This window comes from Panthera tigris, chromosome B2 (assembly GCF_018350195.1).
Source record: "Panthera tigris isolate Pti1 chromosome B2, P.tigris_Pti1_mat1.1, whole genome shotgun sequence".
Taxonomy (NCBI): domain Eukaryota; kingdom Metazoa; phylum Chordata; class Mammalia; order Carnivora; family Felidae; genus Panthera; species Panthera tigris.
In genome coordinates, this window is record NC_056664.1 from 128,733,084 (window position 1) to 128,760,282 (window position 27,199).

The 27,199-nt window shown below is 40.1% G+C and overlaps 1 protein-coding gene across 6 annotated transcripts in view; it reads left to right on the forward strand.

Annotated features, from left to right (window-relative positions):
• The window catches only part of PHACTR2 (phosphatase and actin regulator 2), a 129,730-nt gene that overhangs the window by 101,044 nt on the left and 1,487 nt on the right, over window positions 1-27,199 (forward strand). For 3 of the 6 annotated variants that reach the window (XM_042987248.1, XM_042987249.1, XM_042987252.1), the window contains 2 exons: window positions 1,028-1,165; window positions 14,714-14,790. In XM_042987248.1, the coding sequence (XP_042843182.1) occupies window positions 1,028-1,165; window positions 14,714-14,790 (215 nt within the window). Of the gene's footprint in view, window positions 1-1,027; window positions 1,166-14,713; window positions 14,795-27,199 lie in introns of those variants that run through there. The other 3 variants (XM_042987250.1, XM_042987251.1, XM_042987254.1) reach the window with 1 other exon arrangement.

Consider the following 27,199-nt stretch of genomic DNA (forward strand, 5'->3'; position numbering starts at 1 on the left):
GGTGCTCAGTTTTTTTAAATTGAAGTTGTATGCATAAGGAACCTCTCCAAAGAAGACCACTTAGACAATGAATGGTCTGGCTGTATACATCGTACATCTATAGATAAAAAAGATACTGGAAATGGACCCCATGGGTAAAAGAGGCCTGGGTCTATGGCATCTCCAGACTGAGAGAGGCCACAGAAGCATGAACCGTAGTAGCAGAGAGTAGATCATGCCTGTCAGCTAGGGCCCAGCAATCTTTAGTCTCTCCGAGCCATCTCTCTTTATTCTTGGGCTTGGGAAAGGACCAAGAGAGGAGAACAAATACACAGGGCTGGGTGGATTAAATATAACTGTAAATTTGAATTTGACTAAGACCATAGGAGGAATCCAAGTTATTAGAAGTGTCTTAAAGGTCTCAGCCTATTTTAAGCAGTTAAGGCCCACTGAATGTACTCCGTGCCCCTGTGCATTTCTGCACACCAGCTTTTCCCACCGGGATAATGTCAAATCTGGGCCTGGGTCTCTAGTCTTTCCCAGAAGACCACCATAGACACACCCTTCACCCGACCATTTCTTTGTCATAACTTTGTGCATTTCTGAATATAGAGGTTTAATATAATAGGAACAGAGATCTCATTTCGAAAAGTTACAGTGCTTTTGTCTGGATGATTCAGTCTCCAAGCCAGCCATCCTATATCTGGATTGCTATTGTGTCTGCGTGGCTTCGTGTTCCTTGTGTCAGGGATGACAGGTGCCTTTATCGCAATGCCAGGCAAGTTGGGGAAAATAGCATAACGCAGATGGCTGCCAACGCCTGTGACCTATCTAACAATGATGATTTTTATAGTTTCAGAATTAGGGCACACTGCTTTCTGGTTCTCATTAGAAACTCCCAAGATGCTGCTGCCTTTTTTTTTCTCTTTTGGATATCTGAAAGTGACCTTGTTTAACCATAACTTTGAAGTTCTCTATAGACAACTTGCTACCATGAGGCTGTAAATGGTCTCCTGAACTTGTCCTTTTTTTCCCTATCCCCCTGCAGCTCAGCCTGAGACCTACAGTGGCCGAGCTCCAAGCTCGAAGGATCCTGCGGTTTAATGAGTATGTGGAAGTCACCGAGTCTCCTGACTACGATCGCCGGGCAGACAAGCCCTGGGCCAGGTTAACACCTGCAGACAAGGCAAGAAATCCTCATCGTTTTAGCCGTGATTTTATTTATGATTTTATTGCTTTTCTCAAAGCTTCAATATCCGTGTGGCCTCATCCCGCAAACACACACATACTCAGTCATCCCAGGAGGCTAGATATTACCACGTAACTCAAAAGTTTTCTGCCTTTAGTTATTTGAGCCACTTAAGTGATCCATTTAGGAATAGCAATGGAGTTCTTTCAGCTAAGTCTTAGAAAAAATGAGTTCTTAGTTACCGTGTAACCTGCCTGCATTCATACCTGGATTGAGGGCATGGTAGTTCCACAGCCATGATTTTTCCTTACTCTTAGAAAATATAATTTATACAAGTTACCATTTTCAAGGGATATGTTAATAGTGAAAAAGGTATTGATCTATATGAAGGCTGACACACTTTTTCTACAAACAGCCAGAGAGTAAATATTTTAGGCTTTGTGGGCCATATAGTCTCTGTTGCTATAGCTCAGCTCTGTCGTAGTCTGAAAGCAGCCATAGACAGCAGGTAAGTGAATGGATGTATATGTGTTCCAATAAAACTTTTTTTACAAGAACAGGTGGTGGGCCAGATTTCCCCTGCAGGCCATGGTTTACCAACTCTTAATCTATATCATAGCTCACAGTCCAGAAAAACTTAAAATGTATAGTGAGTCCCATCATGGAGAAAGACTATTTTATGAGTAATATAGTTCCAAAGCCAAACAATTTTGCTAACCTTTTGTTTTCAAATTCTTCAGTTTAGGGTTTTCCTAATATCCCAAATAATGATTTCTAATTTTTGTCTCTAAGCAAAATTTGGTATCAGATAAACTCATGCCACATTCAGTCTTAATGCTAGAGCTCAGTATTTTAATTATATGCCGTGCTGAAGCTTTTTAATAGGTTTCATTCTGTAAAGCACCTGCTGCATTCAAGCACGTATCAGATATAGATCAGAAATCATCTGCTCATAAGAAGAAATGAAAATGAGGGAGGAAAATGATCACAAAGGAAGGATGTTTGGAATGAGAATAGAGAGTAGAGGGAGGCTAAGAATAGCACCCAAGGGACCCAACATTGGTGAAGAGGCAGTCGAACATGAAGAAGAAGTGTCTGTGAGGTAGGGAAAGAGGAGAAGACGTAGCCCAATAGCCTAGGAAGGAGAAGATCAGGTCACAAGTGGTTAGTCATGTGGCTAGAGGGGACGTTTTAGCAGTCTGGTGGGTGGAAGCCTGACTAGTAGAGAAAAGGAAAATAAAATAGAACCTCAAGAGTCTTGGCTGTGAAGGAGAAGCCATAGAAGGAGGTAATCACTTGAGCCGTGATGATTGTGGAGGCTGCAAGCTTTTATATATACGAGAAATACCTGAGCAATCTTTTATGCCACAAAGAAGGGGCCAAAAGAAAAAGAAAGGTTGAATACATAGGAGAAAAGGCCAGTAACTGATACAGTAGGGCATAATCAATGGAGCAGCAGGAGAATGTATGTTTGTAGAAAAGGCAAGGAGGAGACCCTTGCGGCTGGGATGGAGAGCACAGGCTGAGGAACGCCCTAAAGGTAGAGGCTTCTCCAAGGCAGGTAAAATCACTCAGGTTGAGGGAAGCCACCAGAGGATGAAGAAGATTGGTACTCAGGTCCGTGTCAAGCTCACTGCTAATCAGTGCCTTGTTTCTTGAAGGAAATGTCAAGGTTGTGGGTTACAAAGAATTGCCTGTAAACGACTTACTGTGGTTTCTTGCCCTCACCCCTAAGGCTCCCTGTGTAAAGTCCAGCCCTGTGCTATTCCCTAGGTTACCAAGAAGAAGAATGCCTGGCCTTGAGAGCCTTGTGTTCTAGTCAGAGGGTATACTCATGGACACAAGTGCTGTGAGTGCAGAGTGCATGGAGTCCTGAGAGAGGGTAAGGGGAAAGGTGGGAAGATTTGGGGGCAAGCCCCTCCCACCCTCGAGGTGAGCCTTGAAGGTATCTCATTAAGCACGGTGTGGACAGCGGGAGCCTGCCATTTGCCTACTGCCTACTCCTCACATCCAGGTCCCCGGCAAGTTGTCATGGGGTGTGAAAAACATGTCTCCCCCTGGGAGCCCCTCTTGGGCTGATGTGAAACACAGCTAAGACTATTGAGTGTGTTTTATCCTAATCACAGCCCTCAACCAGCAGCCCTTTGCTCTTCCCTTGACTGCCTCACATGTAATTCTGAGTGGTTTCCACTGCTTTATTTGCCTTCCTTCCTGCGCTTTCCCCTCTCTGTTCAGCAGCAGTAGACTTCACTTATGACCTCATGTGTTGTCTGACACCTCACAAAGAAACACGAGGCTTGAGGTCAGGTGCAGTCTTTAGGGTGAGTGTTAACAACAGATAACATTTCTTTCTCAACCCTAACCCTATCTCAGTTCTGGTCGTATACATTCTTCTGGCATTTTGGTTTTTTATTTTTTTCGTTGTGAATTATATCACATGGTGAAGAATGTGTGAAACAAATGTACCATTTAACTAATAAAAGGAAGAGACCTGTTTTATTAATCCCTGAATATTACTAGTACCTGAAAAGAGCTCTGTGTGCTCCTTCCCAATTGCATTTCTCTCCCTTCCATAAGGAATAACCACCAGGGCACCTGGATGGCTCAATTGGTTGAGCATCTGCCTTCAGCTCAGGTCATGATCTCACAGTTTGTGGGTTCGAGCCCCGTGTCGGGCTCTGTGCTGACAGCTCAGAGCCTGGAGCCTGCTTCAGGTTCTGTGTCTCCCTCTTTCTCTGCCCTTTATGCCCCACCCCCAAAATAAATAAACATTAAAAAATTAAAAAAAAAAAAAAGGAATAGCCACCACCCTGACTTTTTTCTTAATTATTTCCTTTCTGTCCTTTTTAGGAGTTTAACCACCTTATTTATACCTCTAAACAATAGCTGTATATTTGTTAGTTTTGCCAGTTTTGGAGGCTAAGTACGTCATATGCTGTACTTCTGGGTGTTGCATCATTCAGTCAACACCAAAGAATCTGGGTTAACGCACTAGGCCATCATTTTTCTTTTTCACTGAAATATAATACTTTGTCATATGTATCAGTCACAAAGTAATTATCCATTTAGTTGTTGATTACTTAGTTTCTAGATTTTACATTCGCAAGCTATATACTATGAAAATTCGTATATCATCTTCAGGGGCACGGATCCTGGACTTTTTTCTTGCATATATTCCTTACAATGGGATTGCTGGGTCCTAGAATGTAGGAATGTTCGGCTAAATTAGGCAGTGGCAATAGCTTTCCAAAATAATTGCTCTGGTTCACCCTCCCACCAGCAAAGGTTAAAACTTCCCGTAGTTCTGTGTTCTTGCCAACATGTGATGGTCAGTCTTTTTGTTCCTTTTTTGTTTTTTTTTTTTTACTTGACAACCTAGTAGTTATGAAATAATATCTCATTGCACTTATACTTTGCCTCTCATTAATTACTAATGAGGTTGAGCATATTTTCATACCTATTCTGCATACGGATTCTACTTTTGTGCCTGTCTTTTGTCTATTTTCTTTTGGGTTATCAATTTCTTGTTGATTCATAGGAGTTCTTCCTATATTTCAGTTATCTATATTGCAAATACATATTTATCTTCTCCCGACTTATAACATTGTATTCTCTTTATGGTATGTTTTGACAAAAGAGATTCTTACCTTTAATACAGTGAATTTATCCACTTTTTCTTTATGGCTTGTGATTTTGTTTCTTTGAAAAAATTCTTCCCATACCAAAATCCAAAATGTATTCTGCTATACTGTTTTCTAAAACATGTATAGTTTTGCTTTTCACATTTAAGTTCTTCATTTACCTAGAACTGATGTCTTTAGAAGAGATAAGATACGCCTTTAACTCTGTAGAGTAGATCATCTCTAGTATGTTTTCTATGTTGCTGTTTGCTCTTTGATCTTCTTTCTTCTAAGTTTCTTGCCTTTATTTGGCTGTTCTTTTCTACCTTAAGATGGACTCTAAATCATTAACGTTCTTCTTTCCTTTTTTTCTGATATAAGCACTGAAAGCTATATATGGCGCTGTATGTCAGTGGTTCCCAACCTTGGTTACACATTACACTCACCCAGAGGAGCTATAAGAATGCTGATCCCTGGGACCCACCTCCAAAGATCCTGATTGAATTGGTCTGAGGTGTGGCCTTAAATACTGGGATTTTAAAAGTATATGGTCAGTAATTATAAAATGTTCCATTTATCCTTGAAAACTGTGTGTGTTCAGTTTGGGGGTATGGCATTTAAAATATGTCTAAAACTAAATCTTGTTGGTCTCATTCAGATTTCTGTATCCTTGGCTTTTTTATCCTTACTTTTTTTTTTTGTCTGCCTGGTCTATCCTATACCAAGAGAGGAATACGTTACCTCTCCCAATACATATATGGATCTTCCCTTCTCTTTATAATTCTATCAATTTTACTTCCTATATTCCGAGATTGTGTTAATAGATATATATGTTTAGAATAATTACATTTTCCTGATGAAGCCTTTATTATGAGACTCTATTCAAGAAATGCTTTCTGTTGTAAAGACTATTTTATCCAATATTATTTTAACATAAAGGTGAGTTGTTTTAGACCACCTTAGTTCAATGAATTCACACTGTAAACCCATGTGAGGGCTACTTATGGATTCATATATTTAGGATAGATTTCATTCTCCCTCACCCACTAAGCATCAGCATGACACTTTCTGTGCGGTTCTCTGGGATCAGACATTCTAGCATAGCCTTCACTGAGGCTATACCATAAGGGCCCCTCTCTATGGCAGGAGGATCATGTATTAGACTTTCCACCTTGGGCAGGTTTTGTCTCTGGTCTTCAGTATCTCACTAAGCTATGAAGATGACAGCTTGGAGTCACCACATAGCAAATGCCCTCAAGGTCAAAGCCAATTTCAGTGCTCTGCTTACCCCATTTCTCTGCACTTCATCTTCATTTATTATTTTCCATCAAAGTATTTTTTACTTTCTTACCAGTTAATTAGTACACTTAAGATAATTTTTTAATGTTATATACAGCATTTTACTTGGTTTTTCAGTAGAAGCGCTAGTCAAGGTATGTCGTTTTGTAAGAATAGTATAGAGGTGCCTGTCTGGCTCAGTCAGAAGAGCATGTAACTTTTTTTTTTAAGTTTTTTATTTATTTTGAGAGAGAGAGAGAATGCACACAGAACGGGCAGCAAGAGGGCAGAAAGAGAGAGAATCCCGAGCAGGCTTTGCCCTGTCAACGTGGAGCCCGATGCAGGGCTTGAACTCACAAACTGTGAGATCATGACCTGGGCTGGAGTCAGACGTTTAACTAACTGAGCCACCCAGGTGCCCTGAGCTTGCTTCTCTTGATCTCAGGGTCATGAGTTCAAGCCCCATGTTGGGTGTAGAGAGTACTAAAAAAAATAAACTTTTAAAAAAAATCTTTAAAAAAATGAAAGAAATTGTGTACACTGTTGTATAAGTTTTCTTACATTCTCCTCCCCTAGTTGTGGGCTTTTGGTCACTCACCTCTTATTTAATGACTCTCAGTTGTCCCTGCTCCAGTCACCATTTCTGTGCAGTAAACTTCCCAAAACTTAGTGACTGAAAATCACAACTATGTTATTCCATCTGACAGATTTTGTGGGTTGGGGATTTAGTCAGGACTCAGCTAGGCAATTCTTCTGCTTTTCATGAGGTTGACTCTGGTTACTCAGTGTTTCTTAACTGACAGATACGTTGCTCTGGAGGGTCCCGGATGGCTTCTTTACATGTCTGTTATCTTAGAGAGGATGGCTCAGAAGCTGGGCTCAGTTGAGGCTATCCACCAAAGCACCTACACATGGCCTCTTCTGCATAGTGGCCTCAGACTTGTCACACTTATTACACGGTAGCTGGCTTTTTCCAGAGCCAGTGGCCCAAGAGAACAAGGTAAAAGCTGTATGGCTTTATCTAACCCTACTTTAGAAGACACCCAGCCTTATTCCTCCACATTCTATTACTTATAAGTAGGTCATAAGATCAGCCCAGCTTCAGAGCGAGGGGAATTCGCTCTACCTCTCAATGAGGGATTGGCAAGGTCATATTGCAGAAGAACATGTGGGCTGGAGGTGTTATTGCTGCCATCTTTTACAAATGTAATTGCCACATCCACCATTCCCAGCTGGCTTGATATTCAAATGCTGAATTTCACAAAGGCAGGTAGGGAGTGGCCCGGGAAATGAGTAAAGATCACAGCAGGTACAAAGTGTGGAAGCAGCGGGAGTCTAAATGATTAAATTTTCCATACCCTAGAAATAGTCATTTCTAACTCATGTCTGTTGTTGAAGGCTAAACTCCTTCATCTCTAGTTATAATAAGAGGATTTTTCTTTTTAATTTTGTGTTGAAACAAAAATAGATTTTTGTGCCAGACTTCTAGGCTGCAGGGGAGATCTACTTGGTCAGTTTTTCTTCTGCAGGCCTAGTGTCTGTTCAAGAGCACTTTAAAGGCACATGACTGGCATCTCCCCTGCAGAGCAAACTCTGAGCCCCAGAGCTCAGCCAGAACCCCTCCCTCCTCACATATGAGGCTCATTATTTTTCCTGTGACATTGTCTCTCCCATTTCTCCTGACAACTTGTGAAGCTCTAAAGGACAGCATTTTTAGAACTGGATTTATATTGTAAAATATTTTTCCTTGAAGAAAAATAAGAATCATTTCTTTTAGATTAAAAAAATGTTCCATGCTTTTTAAAGATAGAAGATAGAAAAACACAACAATTTAAAATGCCATTAATGTATAGTATATTGTGTATACACAAATGACTCATGTTTGTCAGCAAAAATCAGAATATTCAAAAATATAAAAAGAAGAAACAACAATTATAATGCATATCAGTGCATGGTACTTTTAAGAACTTCTAAAAATATTGTTTTCTACCTACCTAACACTGAAAAAAATATTTATTTTCTCTACATGTTAAAAGAGGAATATAATGAAATGTTACTTATTGCCCAGAGATACTATTAATGGTCTTAGTGTGTTTGTCATCTTAGAATGAAAATAATACATGCTAAACATCATTATTGTAACAAGCATTTCTGGATTTGTGTTGCTTTTTACCTTAAAATAAAACTCTTCATGATATATAATGATAGGTTAAAGATCATGTATTTTATTCAACGAGTATATATTTTATTCTATAAGTAATGTATTTTATACCAGTTAGGTATAATAATCTGTAATTTAACTTTCATGGTAAAAAAGAGTTTTACTTTTTCACTTTTGAACTATAAATCCCATTTAAAGAAAAACAAATATTGGAATCAAGTATTTCCACCTCTGCTCTCAAAATAAACACTGGACTTCCTGCCTCCCAAAGGGGCCATCCTTCTGTCTCTTTTCCTCCTACTATTTCTTGGCCCCACTAAGATACGACTTTGCATTTAAAAAAATCTTTGAAGTTCAAGTGTGTAGAGAGAAGGGATCGGGAGGCAGTCAATAACCAATCAAATCTCATTCTGTGAAAACACTGTTGAGAATGCTGTAGAGAATCTCATAAATCCGGTAGCCTTATTAAATTGCTCAAATTGGGAAAGAGAAGTGGTGGGAGAAATGCCTTATTAATTGTGAATTTGAGCTTAATTCACCTTTAAAATACAACTTTCAGGGCACCTGGGTGGCTCAGTCGGTTAAGTGTCCGACTTCAGCTCAGGTCATGATCTCACAGCTTGTGAGTTTGAGCTCCTGTGTCACGTTCTGTGCTGACAGCTCAGAACCTGAAGTCTGCTTCAGATTCTGTGTCTCCCTCTCTCTGTGTCCCTCCCCTACTCATTTTCTCTCTCCCTGTCTCTCTCTCTCTCGCTCTCTCTCTCTCTCTCTCAAAAATAAATAAACATTTTAAAAAATTTTAAAAAATAAAATACAATTTTCAATTTTAAAATATATGTACTTGAGTACAGCACTAGAAACAGATACACAAACATAAAGATACAGATGATGTCTATCTGTAGTGGATAAATGAGCCTTAAGATGACAGAATAGGCAGAGCCAGAGAAGGCCATCAACTTGGCCTGAAGATCAAGGTTAACCTGACAGTTGCCATCTCCCTGGGGTAGGCTGTGAAGCTCCATGGTACAGAGGAGAGGACAGGCTTTAGAGCTGGGCTTTTAAGGGTTTGATTTCTGACTTGGCCACTTGGGAGATGTTTGACCTTGGCTAAATCATTTAACTGGAGTTTCCTTACTTGTAGAGCCAATTATATCCATCTTGAGAATTAGGTAATGTATTCATGAAGTTCTAGCTCATCAATAAATGGTAGCGCTTACCAGTGTTACAGTCATGGGCAGGCTTGATAATCTAAGCTTTGTTCCCCATTGGTGATGTTTTCATTATGCTTTGAAACCTCAGTTTACAGTCTAGTTGAAAATTATCCAGTGAAGGGGCACCTAGGTGGCACAGTCAGTTGAGTGTTGGACTCTTGGTCATGATCCCAGGGTTGTGGGATTGAGCCCTGTGTCAGGCTCTGTGCTGAGTATGGAGTCTGCTTGAGAGTCTCTCTTTCTGTCTCTGTCTTAAAAAATATAAATGAATGAATGAGTGAATGAATGGATGGATGAAATTATCCAGTGAAAGAGAATTGAAAATTCAGATAGTACATGGTTTGCCCTAGAAGTTACTCAGTAATTACTTATATATTAAAACCCTTGTAATAATTAACTGTCCTAGGGGGTGCATGGGTGGCTCAGTAGGTTAAACGCCTGACTTTTGATTTTGGCTCAGGTCATGATCTCATGGTTTGTGAGATTGAACCCTGCCACGGACTCTGTGCTGACAGTGAGGAGCCTGCTTGGGATTCTCTTTCCTTCTCTCTCTGCCTCACCCTGCTCACATGCTTTCTCTCTCTCAAAATAAATAAATAAACTTAAAAAGAAGAAGAAAGGGGCATCTGGGCGGCTCAGTTGGTTAAGCATCTGACTCTTGTTTTCTGCTAAGGTCATGATCCCGTGGTTCGTGAGTTTGCCCCCATATAGGGCTCTGCACTGACAGGGCTCTCTCTTTTTCTCTCTCTCTTAAAATAAATAAATAACCTTAAAATAATAAAATAAGAGAATAAAATAGAACTGTCCTAGATAACGGGGACATAAAGATGAACATACTACCCTTCCAGGAATGCACTGTCTAAACAGGTCACAGGAAAGACTGAGATTTTGATTCTCTGCCGAGATATTCTTGGCCTGTTCCTGGTTGTCCTGGCAGCAAAGAAGAGTACACTTACCTCTGCATAGCATCGAGCTTGATGAGTAGTCAAGAAATTCCCTCCTTGTTCCGCATCAGATTTTTACCAAAGAAATAAGCAGAAGACATCAAATGATGGGAGCTCTAGTTAATCCTGGCTTCACTGCTCATGCTATTTGAGAAGGCAGCAGGGCCCATATTTTCAAAAATTACCTGATGCTCCTGGCCAGGATGACCCCGGAGCTGACTGGAAGAGATTAAGCAGACCTTCCATCGCTGGTCATCACTAGTCAATTTTAAACTTCATTTCAGTCATTTTTGTGTCTTCTTTCCTCTCTATTATTCTCATGGTACCAAAAAATGCTGTGTATTTGCTCTCAGTGCTATCTTCTGGGGTTTGTTTTGTTCCAATCTTAGAAATACCTGGTTTTGGCTCAGTGACTTACCAGTGTTGGGCCCAGCTCAGCACCATTCAGGCTCCAATCTCACTACAGCAGCCTAGCTCTTTTATCCTGTATCTTTCTACACAATCAGTCCCATTTACATTTATGGGAGAAGTCATTAGGCCTAAACTCTGGCCTCATTTGCATAGAAGGGAGTTAAGATTATTGTACTTGTATTTTCTGAACACAAAGCATCTTTAATCACTCTTTTCCTCTCATAACCTTCTTTAAATAGTAAGAGGAAGCAATTCTTGGAATATAATTGTGTTAGTCCTGCAGTGAATTTTTGAAAGGAGTATTGCATTTCTTTAATTGACTGTAGTCCTGTCTTGCTGATAACATATTTCCAAATAATCAGTCCCTAGAATTTCACATCATATTCATTGCCTATAACTGACTCATTATTCCTAATTACAAACCAGCCCACACAGCATAGAGATCTGAGGCAATTATCTGGATGACTTAGGCTCTGATGCTCATTTCATTGGAAAGACTGCGGGACTTGAAGTAAGAAGGCCTACGTATGAGCCCCATCTTTGCCCTTTAAAATCCGTTCGATATCTAGCAAGTCACCCTATCTCTCAAGGCCATTTTATCATTTTATCATTTGTAAGATGAGATAGTGTTCGGGTTATCAACTGTTTAGTGACTTAACCATCTTATTTTGCTCGCCACTTCCAAGATGGCTCCCTCACTGTCGCATCTGTGCCTTGTTGCTCCTTGGCCTCTGTAGGCACCCACATGGCACCCCATCCTCCCTGGCCTCTTCCTGTACCTTGGCTTTCTCACAGTATGGTCTCCTGAGAGTGGTCACATTTTTTTTTTTTACATGGCAGCTGACTTCCAGGAAGAAGGAGACAAAAGATGCCAAACCAGTCAAGGGCTACATCCCAGACTAGCACAACCTCACCTCCTCTGTGTTCTGTTGCTTAAAGTAGTTGCAGGACTCATCCGGATTCAAGGCTGGAGAGACAGACTCTACCTCTTGATGAGGGAATGACAAAGTCACATTGCAGATGTGCATATGGGATATGCCCAAGAGTCTCAAACTGAATTTCTCAGGAAAAATGCATATGTATATGGTTATAAGTGAATTGTAAATGTTACTAATGTAAGGGATGTGTAGCATACAATTTACAATTAAAAATAAACCATATGGTACTCTTTTTTGTAGATTCTATATCCCAATTGATTCTAAAAGAATGCTTTCACTGACTTTTGCCAGACTTTTAGATCAGTAGCCAACCTACTATTGAGAATAAGGACGTTGCCTCATTTGTCTTTGAGTCTCGTTCAGTGACATTATCTTGCACATAGTAGACTCTCCAAATAACAGTGAAAGAACTGTTAGTCACAGTCATAAATTAAAATTTAGTTCATCTTTCAAAAGTTTCACAATAATGGCATTTTATTGAATAGTGTGCAAAGCACTTTCACATATGCTCTTTTTTTAAGTATGTAATTTTAAGTATATTCTATAAGTATAAACTCCATGAAGACAGAACTTTTTGTTTTCTTTTTTTTTTTTTTTTAATTTTAGAGAGAGCATGAGCAGAGGAGAAGGACGGAGGGAGAGAGAGAGGGAGAAAGAGAGAGAGAATCTTAAGCAGCCTCCACGCTCAGTATGGAGCTTGACATAGGACTTGATTCCACATCCCTGGGATCACGACCTGAGCTGAAATCAGAAGTCAGACACTCAACTGACTGAGCCACCTAGGTGCCCCACACGTATGCTCTTAATCGAGTCTTGTAATACTGTAAGGAATTCCCATTCCCATTCCCCAGAGGGGAAAACAAGTTTTGGAGCAAAATAATTCACTGAGGGCCACTGCTATTGAAGGCATAAGGGCAAGACTACAACCCATGACTTCTGACACCAAGTGTACCACTTTGTACTTCCTCTACTGAAATCTTAAATTTGGAGGAGAAAATGAAAATGAACATGGAGATGGGATTCTCTGCCACTCTCTATATTAAAATACTTCCTTTCAAGGAAGTCTTTCCGATAGATGCTAATTGGCAATTTGTATAGGGTATGTTCACTATTTCAGCTCCTGGTTTAGGTACCAGTATTTACAGTGAGTACAACAAAGTACCCTCAGTGTTGATTTCTCTTGTGAGACGAGATGTATGGTCTTACCACAGGGGACTCAGGCCCACAAATATCTTTCTGCTTGCTTCATCCCTTTCAGAACTCAGTAGCAAGAATTACTTCCACAGTTCCCAGACACAGGTTCCCTGTAGAAACTAGAGCAGCTGAGGGATGCATGTAGGGAGATGAGACACTCTATGACTACGGGATTTAAATACAACACTGAAAAGCCTGTTGGAGGAAAGCTTGCATATTGCAGAGACAGTCAGTGATGGGAGAAAGCCAGAGAGAGGCCTCCAGGCTTCCTCCTGTCTCTTCCCTTTCTTTTTTTTTTTTTTTTTTTTTTTTAATTTTTTTTTTTTTTTTAACATTTATTTATTTTTGAGACAGAGAGAGAGAGAGAGCATGAACAGGGGAGGGTCAGAGGAAGAGGGAGGCATAGAATCTGAAACAGGCTCCAGGCTCTGAGCTGTCAGCACAGAGCCCGACGCGGGGCTCGAGCCCACAGACCGCGAGATCATGACCTGAGCCGAAGTCGGACAATTAACCGACTGAGCCACCCAGGCGCCCCTGTCTCTTCCCTTTCTAAAATTCATCATTTTCAACCACAAAGTAGATTTTCTTATCTCTCAGTCAAATCACTCTCTGTGGTTTGTAGTATCATTCTGTGTTTTGGCTGAAGAGTCCATTTATCATAGAGGTTAGGGTGTGGAGATATTTTTATTAATAGTTTTTATTTACAAGAGGGACAAGTTCTTTGTAGAGAAATTAGGAAATAAAGATAAGCAAAAGTTAGGGTGCCTGGGTGGCTCAGTCAGTTAAGTGTCCAACTCTTGATTTTGGCTCAGGTCATGATCTCGCAGTTCATGAGTTTGAGCCCCATGTCGGGCTGCACGCTGACAGTGTGGAGCCTGCCTGGGCTTCTCTCTCTCTCTCTCTCTCTCTCTCTCTCTCTCTCTCTCTCTCTCTCTCTCTCTCTCTCTCTCTCTCTCTCTCTCTCTCTTTCTCTCTCAAAATAAATAATTAAAGTGAAAAAAAAAAAGGATAAGCACAAAGTTGAAAGCAGAAACCATCCATGATCTAGTCACTATTGTTAATAGACAACTCACATTAACATTTTTGTGATTATTTCAGCATTTCAACCTGAGAGACATAAGCATCTCTCCAAATCCCAACATTTACGTGACATGGGTTATGTGTTTGTTAAATAGTAATAGTAATCACATTCTAGTACACATTTTCCGAGTGGCTTTAGGTGCTATGCTGAAACTTTTCATTCTACTTGTCTGAACTTTCAAAATTAGAGAATAAATAGCACCTGCCTTCTCAGCAGTTCTATGGCAGCTAGTCAAGGCCATGTCGCTGCACATGGTGTGCAATGCAGAACTTTCATAGGGAAATGATAATGGTTTCTGAGAAAGTCTTATGACCTATGCTATCCTGTGGTCATCGAGGGTGGGGGATGTGTGTGACTCACAGACTAGGTCCCAGGATGAGTTTAGCAAAGGCCTTTCTCCTCTCCTCTTTGTCAGTGACACTTGAAGGACATCTGACCCTCCTCTTTGTCAGTGATACTTGAAGGACATCTGACCCTCCTCTTTGTCAGTGACACTTGAAGGAAATCTGACCTGGGTTTTTTTTGGCTATAGTGTGATACTACATTTATCGTACCTCTACCAGGTAAAGACCTAGTAGAAATTAGGAATCTCTTTTTGCAAGACATTTTTTAAAAGAATGTCTGCTTTGTTGATGCTGTTATGCTAAGAAAATATGTGACCTAAGTACAATTCTGTTTATCTGTTGTTTTTTTTTTTTCCTGTTTAGGCAGCAATAAGGAAGGAACTAAATGAATTTAAAAGCACAGAAATGGAAGTTCATGAAGAGAGTCGACAGTTTACAAGGTAGGTGGGCAAAATGCAATTCAGCATATTTTTTATGTGTATTTTACCACAATTAAAAGTTTTTTTAAGTTTTTTTAATGTTTATTTTTGACAGAGAGAAAGAGACAGAATGTGAGTGGGGGAGGGGCAGAGAATCCAAAGCAGGCTCCGGGCTCTGAGCTGTCAGCACAGAGCCCCTCGAGCGTTGGGATCGTGACCTGATCTGAAGTCGAACATTTACCCAACTGAGCCACCCAGGCAGCCCTACAAGTTTTTTTAAATACAGTTGAGCCTAACACCATCTAACGAACATTTCTAAAATTAAGTCTTTTTTTTTTTTTTTTTTTTTTTTTTTTTTTCCTACAGAAGTCTGAATCATTCCAAAGGGCTATGTTTGGGTTTCTTTCTTAGCTTTATTTTCTGGGACAGGAGAAACGCATTAGAATCATTTATTCTGTCCTTAAAGAGACTTAGTTGAAGTTTTATGCCCAGAACAGATGCTGGAAAGAGCCACTATGGGCACCTGTGTGTCTGCTTTGGGATCACAGTAGACATAACCTAGAGAAGATAGAAACTCAATTTTTAGAAGATTTAACTTAGACTAGGAATCCAGTTTTTACTGGTGCTGTGGAAGATTGAAATAATCCTACTCTTGTAACTCCCAGTACCCCCTCGGTTTCAGTTTATTCTTCTGCTGAAACCAGAAGAGACCTGAATGTGATCATATAGTCTGACTACCTGCCCTCCCTCCCCCACCCCCCCCACCACCACTTAACAGGTGTTCTGTTTATTTCTCTGTAATGGATTTATGTGGTCTGGTTTTTTTTTTTTATAACACGTATATTCGTAAAAATTTGCATGCCAATTAAAAATTGAATTATTGGGGGGCGGCTGGGTGGCTCAGTTGGTTAAGCATCCGACTTCGGCTCAGGTCATGATCTCATGGTTCGTGGGTTCGAGTCCCGCGTCAGGCTCTGTGCTGACAGCTCAGGGCCTGGAGCCTGCTTCTGATTCTGTGTCTCCCTCCCCTCAGCTCCTCCCCTGCTCACACTCTGTCTCTCTCTCAAAATAAATAAAGATTAAAAAAAATTTTTTTTTTTTAAATTGAATTGTTGGGGCACCTGAGTGGCTCAGTTGGTTAAGTGTCTGACTTTGGCTCAGGTTATGATTTCATGGTTCGTGGGTTCGAGCATCCCCTGGCTGCTTCAGATTCTGTGTCTCCCTCTCTCTCTGCCCCTCTTCCACTCACACTCTGTCTCTCTCCCTCTCTTAAAAATAAATAAAAACATTAAAATAAAATGGAATTGTTAAAAAACATACCAAGACAGATGATTACATGAAGAAGACCACAGTAGGTCTTTCTGGAAAGCAAATACTGGTTCCCTAGGCTAGAACAGCTTCTGCAGGACAGCCATATATTATGGTGCTGCTCTGCCTGCAGTGGCTCCTGTCGGTGGTGCTGTTCCATGCTGAGCATGTCCTACGATAAAGGAAGTCATGGCACAACTTCATAATTTAATAGCAAATCCCTTCCCTAAAGTTGATGGGGGCCTCCTTGCTCCAAAGCTATTGCTTCTGTGATAATGTCTGGTATGCAGAAGAAATTCCCCCTTTTTCCTAGGGGAGGTTTATTTGTTTTGGTTCCTCCCATATCATGTTTATTTGTAAATGCATTCGGGGCTTTTAGCCATCTGAACGTGTGGGATTTGTCTCTAGCTGAGGGCTGCATCCTGTCCTGATCTACTCTTGGGCCAGTCACACGCCCGTATCAAGCCAGACCTATTTGTCCCCTCCTTTTCTCCCTTCCACTCTGAGGTCAGGGAAAGTTCATGCTGATATTTGACACCTGTGGCCATACTTCTCCAGTAAAGTTGATCATAATAAGGTGGCTGAATATTTATGGTGACGTCTAGTTGGCTGGGACCTCTGGGTAACTGGAAGGACAGCATGCACATGTACTTGTGCTTTTGAGTCCTGACCCCCGAGATATAGTGACTACACTCAACCTATTCTTTATCATTCAGGATAGCTTTACTTCTGGGTGTTTTTCCTAGAAATCATAGAAATCCTGATTACCTCATTTTTATTTGATAACATTATATGAAGAATAAACTACAAAGGAAAATAACCAAATTTTAAAAATGCATTTCTTTGGAAGTTCTGTTTATAAAAAATAAAAATTTATACTGAAGGAGGTCCTTTCTCTTCTATTGTGTGCTATGAACAAGTTTTAAAAAAAGAGGCTGCAAAGAGAGTAAAGGTCATTTATTTTTTGCATATGTATTTGTCATGGACCAATATATTCTAATTAAGCATTCAAACAATACAAAAATCCATCCATGAAAAAGGAAAACTCCCTTCGCTCCATCGTTCCCCAGCTTCATTCCCATTCTCGTAGGTAATCACCAGGAAAAGTTTGGTGTAGGTAGATCCATCTGGTCACTTTTCTGTGCATTTGCAAACATGTATGGATATTTATGATTTATGTGTACATACACATATGCCTTTATGTATCCCTTCTGAGTCACACACAAAACAGGATCTAGAAAATCTTTCCATATTAGTGTGTACCTCATTCACTTGAATGACTTTATGGCCTTTTGTAGATAATATACCGTAAGTTATTGAACAATTATTCTATTGATGGATGTTATGGAATTTGTAGTGTTTCATTAGAAAAGCAATGCTGCCTTGACTTTCTTTGTAAATATATCCTGACACATAGATGCCAGTATTTCTGTAGTAGTCCCGTGAGAAGATTTGCTAGGTCACTGGCGATATATTTTTTACATTTTGGAAGATGCTATTCTGTAACCTGTGGTTTATGAGCATACCTGGTGTATCACCTTCATCAGCACTGGTGGGGCAGGACAGGGGTGGTGGTGAGGGGTCTATAGTCTAAAGAATGAACAATAATATCTTATTTCATTGATTTCTATAAGGTTGGGTATTTTTACATATCTTTATTGACCATTTACATTTTTTATTTACTTTTACTAGTTTTCTTTTGGGTGTCTCTTTCATATGGATTAGTAATTAGATATTACTTAGATATTGTGGATATTGGCTCTTTGTTACATACGTTACTATACTTTCCCCCAATTTATTCTTAACTTTTTAACTTTTTTTAATGGTCTTTTATTTAAATCTTTGCATATTCAAATATGTCTGAATTGTTACTTTTACTTCATTGTTCTGTGTCTTATGGAGAAAGGCCAAGATTATAAATCTGTTATCTTCAGTTCTTATATATGCCTTTTTTTTTTTAAACTTAGATCTTTAATCCATTGGGCATTTATTTGGATATATGATTCAAGAGTAACTAACTTTACTTTGTTCTAAATCAGTAGTCAGTTTCCCCATTTATTTCCCCCTTGATGTGAAAGTCTTCTTTTAATATACACATGGATCAGTTCCTGGATTCTTTTTTTTTTTTTTTTTTTTTTAAGTGGGTTCTGCACCCAATGTGGGCCTTGAACTAACAGCCCCGAGATCAAAAGTTGCCTACTCCCCTGGCTGAGTCAGCCAGGTGCCCCCAGATTTTTTATTATGCTCTAGTGAGTTATTGTCTATCTTTGCACTGTGTCACACTGTTTAATTAGAATAAATTTGTGATGTGTTTTTATATCTGATGGCATATTTTTTCACCTTCAAAATTCCATTGGCTACTTTGCTGTATTTACTCATCTACAGAAATTTAGAGTGTACTTATTATATACTATAAAATTCTATCGATATCTTTATTGTTTAAGTAAATATTAATAGATGTAAATAGGGATGAGCTTTTCAAGAGAAAATTATAGGCTTTTTTTTTTTTTACAGTAACAAAGGTAAGCTTTAAAAGTTTTCCAAAAAATATATTGATTAACACTTTTTAAAATGTCTATCCAGATAAAGAAAAATTAAATATTCATAGCAGTAAGATAAATATGCCTTGCTTAAGTACTCTTTAAAACCTGGCAGCAAAGCAAATGTCTACTGCTATTTTTCCATTAATTTGTATTACATCATTAGAGTTACATTCCAATAAAGAAAAATTTTGGCTCTAAGACTTATAAAAATCTTGCTTATGATTTTCACATTGTTTTCAGTATTTCTTTTAAGAGGAAAAAGGTTTGGTAAACACTGCTGAGTTTAATCAAAATAATGCCAAAATATGATAATGTTTTACATTTAGAAAATCGCTTATGTAGAAGATGGTGTTACTCTTAGCAGCAGTCACCCTTGGAGGGAGCATACAGGCTGCTGATCATTTCCTAGCCCTTTAAATGCAATCTAGATAGAGAGCAGCTCACTTATTAGCTCTCCTTATTAGTGGCAGACATTATCTCCTTATATCAAGTAAGCCTGCCATTCAAAACCTAAATCTGTTAATTCCCTGTGGATTTAGAGTGGTTAATAAAAGACAGCCCTGCTCCCTCTGCCCAGGCACCTTTTTATCCAGAGATAATCTCCCCCACAGTGATGTATCAGTCAACACTGGAAGGATCCATTCCCATAGAGAGAGCTTCCTTTGCTTCTGTATCTCTGGAGAGATTCACAAAAAGCTGATAACATTGGTTGCCTCTGGGGCGGAGGATTGGTGGGTAGGAGCAGGCATGGGAAAAATTCACTCTTTGAATTTTTGAAATACAAGAATTTATTATCAGGGGCGCCTGGGTGGCACAGTCGGTTAAGCGTCCGACTTCAGCCAGGTCACGATCTCGCGGTCTGTGAGTTCGAGCCCCGCGTCAGGCTCTGGGCTGATGGCTCGGAGCCTGGAGCCTGTTTCCGATTCTGTGTCTCCCTCTCTCTCTGACCCTCCCCCGTTCATGCTCTGTCTCTCTCTGTCCCAAAAATAAATTAAAAAAAAAAAAAAAGAATTTATTATCAAAAACAAATACCTAGAAGAAAAATGAAAGCTCCATTCCCTAAGTTCTCTGTCTGTAAGTGAGGATGCCATCATGGTAGCTTTCCTTGAATAATGTGCTAGCACTAAATTCGTTGTGACATTCCTGTTATTGGTGTACCCAGAAAACACCTCTGAAACCTCCATCATGGAATATATTCTGTGACATGTTGGATCTGTAGTGGTAAAGAATTGCAGTGATTCACTCTTTCATCTAATTCCCCAAATTTCTCCCCGTGTATTTTGGATGGCTCTCTGGCGTTGCAATGCCTTCTGGGGCCATGTGACAAGGGGGAGGACTAGTGGTCCCCGAGACAATTCATCCTGTGGCCTGAGAGGTACCAAGCTCTCACATTGGCTTCTTAGAACACTTGCTACTTGTCTGGCCACATCGTCTATTTTCTGCCACCAGCAGCTGCCCGCCCAGGTCACTGTTCAAAACCCAGAAGACTGTTTGAAGGGCTGTGTATTATTTAATAGGATTATTGCATTCTGGAAGAAGACCACCATGGCGAAATAAAGCTGCTTCCCTTTCCATAGTAAATGGCATTTCCGAAATTTAAAATGGTTCCCTAAATTATAAAGACAAATGGTATGAAAGGTCAAATTTTCGTTGAAAACTAAATTTTAAAATAGTTACAGCTAGCTGAGGAGTAAGATTATGAGTCATTGTAATCTTCTTCTGGGTATTCTCTTTTCCAGAATTTTTTTGTATCCACATGGATTAGATTTATAATCAAGAGAGAATATTACTTTTAAAAAGTAAACTTTGAATTTAGTAAGTAAGAGTATTTTTTAGAGTGTGAAGTGTAAAATCCATGTATGTGATTTTTATTAGCTTATAAATTATTTACTTGTTTTATTAAAGCAAAGACTATTGAATTGACAGTCTTAGCATCAAAGTGAGTCTCAAGATCATTGGCATATTGTTAAGTGGAAAATCGGGATACTGATAAAGCTATGAATAGCAATAGTATGTTTTATTTAAAATTCAGATGCATAGAGGGGCGTCTGGGTGGCTTAGGCAGTGAAGTGTCTGCCTCATGATTTCAGCTCAGGTGATGATGTCACGGTTCATGGGATTGAGCCCCACATCAGGCTCTGTGCTGATAGTGCAGAGCCTGCTTGGGATTCTCTCTCTCTCTCTTGCTCTCTTTCTCTCTCTCTCTCTCTCTCTCTCTCTCTCTCTCTCTCACCCCTCGCCCCTATCCTGCTTACTCTCTCCCTCAAAATAAATAAAGAAACTTAAAAAAAATTTTTTTTAATTCAGATGCATAGAAAAAAAATAGGAAATAACATCCAAAAACTCTTAACTGTTTATTACAGAATGGGGTTATAGGCTTTTTTTTTTTTTTCTCTACTTTTCAAACACTCTTAATGTGGTTAGGTTGAGGTATGTCTGTGGGTGTGGGCAGGTATATTTAAAGTGACTATCTCCTTCTATACCATTTTGAGTGATTACTATCCTATGTGGATTTACAGATAAAATAAACTGATTTTTCAACTTTTAGATACGCTTATCAAAATGTGACACGGCAAGAATTACATGTGGGACCCCAATCAAAATTAAATAAGGGGCGGGACACCTGGATGGCTCAGTTGGTTAAGCCTCAGACTTCAGCTCAGGTCATGATCTCACAGTTTGTGAGTTTGTGAGGTTGAGCCCTGCATCGGACTCTGTGCAGACAGATCGGAACCTGTTGCTGCTTCAGATTCTGTGTCTCCCTCTCACTCTGCTCCTCCCCCACTCACACGTGTGCTCGTTATCTCTCTCTCTCAAAACTAAACATTGAAAATAAAACTCAAATTAAATAAGGGGTCCTCCACTGAGGAATGAGAAAGCTGCTTTTGCAGTGCTGTTCTCTTCCGTGGGTGCTCCATTTACCTGGACAGAACCTAAAAAGAGCTGCAGAAATGCAGCTTTAACCACCAGACTTGGAAGCAATTGGCTCAGTATTTGGAACAATAAAAGCCCATCCAGCATGTGATCTGGCTTCTCAGGTAGAACTAAGAGCTGTGGTTTAGGAGAACCTGCTCATGTTTAAAGCATATGTGCCACGACCTTGAAACCCTTTTAAATAAAGGAGAAATGCATTATTCAGGATTTCTGTATATATCAAACACGGAAGTATAGGAAAAGTACACACAAATTACATTTGTGAGTAATTTTATTATTTTCTATTATCTGAATGAATTTACAGGAAGGTGAGTAAGTTTGTAAGTATTAATTTGTGGAGGAATCACCTTTATGGAAAAGAATGATCTTTACCTGAATCCCATGACTTAAAAATAGCTCCCCCTCTCGGGGCACCTGGGTGGCTCAGTCGGTTATTTTTCTTCGGCTCAGGTCATGATCTCACGGTCCGTTGGGTTCCAGCCCCACGTTGGGCTCTGGGCTGACAGCTCAGAGCCTGGAACCTGCTTTGGATTCTGTGCCCCTCTCTCTGTGCCCTTCCCCCACTCATGTTCTGTCTCTCTCCCTCTCTCTGTCAAAAATAAACATTAAAAAATATATTTTTAAATAACACCCCCTCTCATTCACTTCCTCTCGACAGTATGAAAATAAGAAAAATGTATTCCAGTTTTAATAAGAAAAACACGGGGGCGCCTGGGTGGCTCAGTGGGTTAAGCGTCCGACTTCAGCTCAGGTCACGATCTCGCGGTCCGTGAGTTCGAGCCCCGCGTCGGGCTCTGGGCTGATGGCTCAGAGCCTGGAGCCTGCTTCCAATTCTGTGTCTCCCTCTCTCTCTGCCCCTCCCCCGTTCATGCTCTGTCTCTCTCTGTCTCAAAAATAAATAAAAACGTTAAAAAATTTTTTTTAAAAAGAAAAGAAAAAAGAAAAAAAACATAGGTAACTTCAATTTTGAGTCATAGGAGAGCTCAGAAAAAAAAAAGTGGACCAGGAGTTTCAGTGTACTTCAGGCACAATCACAATAAATCTATTTATTGCTCCATCAGTTGGAAGCCTAAAGCCAAACTGTCATCTTGTCAGAGAGGCAGACTTCTCAGGAGGTAAAGCTGAACTTCTCACATTTCAAAAATGAATGCAAACCATTGAGTTGTAACAAATGTAAGAGCAATTTGCATTTTTAGTACCTCTAACCAGAGAATTTTGGAGCTGAATTGGAAGAAAAGATGGCGCCTTTAAACAGAATATAGGGGGCGCCTGGGTGGCTCAGTCGGTTGAGTGACCCACTTCTGCCCAGGTCATGATCTCACGGCTTGTGAGTTCGAGCCCCGCATGGGGCTCTGTGCTGACGGCTCGGAGCCTGGAGCCTGCTTCGGATTCTGTGTGTGTCTCTCTCTCTCTGCCCCTCCTCGCTCATGTTCTGTCTCTCTCTCTGTCAAAAATAAATAAACATTAAAAAAAATAAATTAAAAAAACCCGGAATATAAATTTCCTTTTCTGATTGGATAGTTGAAGAAAATATATGAGGTTTTGTTTTTAGTTTTTGTTTTATTTGTTTGTTTGTTTATTTATTTATTTTTTACCAGATCTGGCAGTCCATATGAAGAGAGGGTACATTCTTTTTTTTTTTTTTTTCAATTTTTTAATGTTTGTTTATTTTTGAGAGAGAGACAGAGACAGAGAATGAGTGGGGGAGGGGCAGAGAGAGAGGGAGACACAGAATCCAAAGCAGGCTCCAGGCTCTGAGCTGTCAGCACAGAGCCTGATGCTGGGCTTGAATTTACAGGCTGTGAGACCATAATCTGCACCGAAGTCGGATGCTTAACCGACTGAGCCCCCCAGGCACCCCAGAGAGGGTACATTTCTGACCCCTGGCTTTGTTAGCATATTATTGCCTCTTATTGGTTGGTCACCTTCTTCTCTTAGCTGGACCCGGAAGCCATGCTGATGGCCTGTGACCTTGCATGCAGTGCAGACGTGGAGTTCATTCTCTAATGGGACCCATGGGCAAATAGTGCCTGCAGGAAAAAACAAAAAAGCTTTATGGTGTCCTGCTAATTTCTGGAAATTAAAAGCAGAATGCTTTCTAGGAAAATGCTGGGCTTTAGAAGGTTTTACATCTCTTCTGCGCCACTGACTGCTCACTTTGTTGTGCATTTCAATTATTAATTCACCTTCTTCATCCCACAGGCATTACCAGTGGGAAGACCTAGCCCGTCATGTCATGTTTCCCCATGCTTGTCCTTTGAATCCAGTGAAAATTAGAGCATTGTGGAATGTCTGCTGTACAAAGCCCAGCAAACTAGGAGAGGGCTAAAATAATTGCTCACTTCGATGAGTTTGTCTTTAATTCCTAGAAAAGCTGAACTTTGATGGCTCAAGGTGTGAAGGTCCTGCAGGTGTAGTCTATTTGTCTGTATTGTCACGGCCCCCAGGGTACCCGCTTCCCTGGTGTGGTAAGGACAGTGCTTGTGTGTCCTGTGAGGAGGGAGGTTGTACTGCTCATTTCAACCCCAAGGACATCACTGGATTCGCTTTTTCTAGTAATTGCAAAAAGTTTGTGCTGAGCCCATTGTCCTCGAGTTCCCTTTGTAGCAAAAGGCAGATGTTTTTGAGAAAACAGTGGCAATCAAAGTGTAGCCTGGGATGGGGAACAGGACTTTTCTCTGGTCAAAATTGATCAGAACTAATGGACAGATGTAGAAATCTAACTGATTGCCCCTTCCATTACATTCCACCCAGAGGGCACCAAGAAGACCCTCTGAGTGAAAGTATGAGTGAAGGCATGTTTTGTTCTCACAGTCTGATGTAGGTTAGTTAATAATAGAGTCTGAAGCCTGGAGCCTCCACTTACCAGCTCTGTGCCTTGGGCACATGACTTAGCATCTCTGTGTCTATTTCCACATCTGTACTGAGGGGATACAGAGGTACATACCTCATAGGATTGTTTTGAAGATGAAACTAGGTAATAATATGTATAGCACTTGGACTTGTGCTGGGCACAAAGTAAACATTAGTACTTTCAGCTGTTATTATCTACCTGTCTTTTATATTTTATATAAAAAGTTTGGTTTAAGAGGTTTTCAATTACTCTTTTGAAATATTTTTGTAGAATTTCTGTGTTTTTCTTCAGGTTATGGTTGACTCTTCCTAGAAAGCATGATGGAATGTCCTACCATATTGGGTATCGTAGATTAATATAAATGTAATTGTAGTTAATTAAGGAGGAGCCTCATGATTGGACTCTTCATTTATAAGAATTGTTTAAAGAGAGTTTATCAAATAATTTTCTAAATGCCAGTATAGATGTATTCAGGTTTTTATGCATTCCATAAGTATTGATTGAGCACATAGAGTGAGTCAGACTCTGTTCTGGACCCTGAGAATTTAGAACATGTCAAATAAAGTCCTCACTCTTACATGGTTATGTTCTACTGAGGAAGACAAACCATTACAAGTAAACAAATAAATAAAAATGATAATTTCAGTTTGTGCTAAGTACTATCAAGAAAATGTAAGGGCGCCTGGGTGGCTCAGTCGGTTAAAACATCGGACTCTTGATTTTGGCTCAAGTCATTACCTCACGGTTCGTGACTTGGAACATTCTGTAGGATGTGTTAGCATCCTAACAGAGCCTGCTTAGGATTCTCTCTCTCTCTCTCTCTCTCTCTCCCTCCCTCCCTCCCTCCCTCCCTCCCTCCCTCTCTTTCTGCCCCTCCCCTGCTCTCTCACTCTCATAAATAAATAAATAAATAAATAAATAAATAAATAAATAACATTTTTAAACAAAAGAGAATCTAACAGGATGCTATTAAAGGGACAAGAGCGGGTGTATAGATAGGATGGCAATGAAAGGGGTGTCTTAGGGAATAAAACCTACTGTGTGATTTAGATGACAAGAGGAAGCTGTCAGCAGTATTGGGGGAGAGAAAAACATTCCACCCCCAAAGGGAACCAGCTGATTTCAAAGGCATAGCTAGTGCAAAGGGCCTGAGTTGGTAAGGATTTTGCATGACCAGAAGGCAAAAACAACACCCAGGTGCCTAAAACAGGAACATTGTCTCCCTGTAACCAATGTAGATTCACGTACCTCCCAAAGTTATGGCCAAGGCTGGCAGTAGGAATGGAACTCAAAGTGGATACATCCCTACTTTGGTCACAACAAGTTTGCTAACTTTGGAAAGCTTGGTATATCTTATTTTTATTTTGAGTTTTGGAAAGTCAAACATGCAAAAATAATATAACAAGCCCCATGCATCCATCATGCAGCTTTTCCAGTTATCAACTTATAGCCAATCTTGCTTCAGCTGTTCTTATGGCTTTAATTTTTCACTTTTTTCATGCTTTGATTTTACATGACAACATATTTTAAGTTGTCCAGTGTGCCAGATATCGTATTCCATGATTAAAAGTGATGAAAAGCAAGTCTTTCCTCCATGCCACACAATCTTAGTGGAGGCACACCTACATAAAGATTGTATACCGTGATAAGTAACTGGTATAAACCAAGTGTTATGGGAACACAGAAGAGAAAGATGATTAATGCTTCCTTGAGAAATGGAGGAAAGGGAGTTTGGAGAACTCACAGAGTGAGATTGCAGGAGTTGGAGATGGGAAGGAAGATAGGACAAAAGGCAGAGCACAGAAGTGGAGAGTATTTGGGGGCTTAAAGTTTTTTTGTTTGGTTGGTTGGTTGGTTTTTGTTTTGTTTTGTTTTTTGAGAGAGAGAGAGAGAGAGCAGGGGAGGGGCAGAGAAAGGAGGACAGAGGATCTGAAGTGGGCTCTGCACAGACAGCAGCAAACCCAATTCAGGGCTCAAACTCAGGAACCGTGAGATCATGACCTGAGCCGAAGTCAGATGCTCAACCGACTGAACCATCCAGGCGTCCCCGGAAGTTAGGGTATTTTGGAAGTAGTAATAGAGATCTAGCTAGAAACATGGGTTGGGCCACATCCTGAAAGGCCTCAATCACTACTGTAAGAAATTTAAATTTTATTTCATAGGGGAAGGTGAACAATACAATGATGTTAACAAAGAACTGGAAAGATCAGATTAGTGTTTATGATGATATTGCTAGTGACAATGTGGGGCACAGATTTGATCTCCACATCTCTGAGCCTGGGACAGGAAAATGAATTAGAAGACTCATTTATGAGGACCAGTGAACATTAGATTAGACAAGACAAATGAAATACTAAATAGAATTGCGTAAACTTTCTGTGTGGGACCACAGAAATGGGCTGAAGAGGTAGATCAGATAAAATGTTGTAGAGAAGATGACTTTTGACTCTGATCTTGAATATGAAAACATAGATGGGAAACGAAGGGAGAGGATTGCAATATTAGAGAACATAGCATGTGCACAAAAGCACAGGGCTCCAAAAACACAAGGAGGTTCAGGAACTCACATGGAAGGATGTGAAACCAGCTAACTAGCTAGCTAGCATGCCATTAAAACAGCACTAGCAAAAGATGGGGACACTTTAGTAGACTCAAAGACCGTCAGTCGAAGCAAGACTTGGTGACTGATGGGATATGGAGGGTGAAGAAGAGAAATGAGTTGCAAATCTGAGGGTCTTAGACTAAAAATCTTTTAAAAGGTAGATTGTTTAACAAGATGGAACGTGCCAAG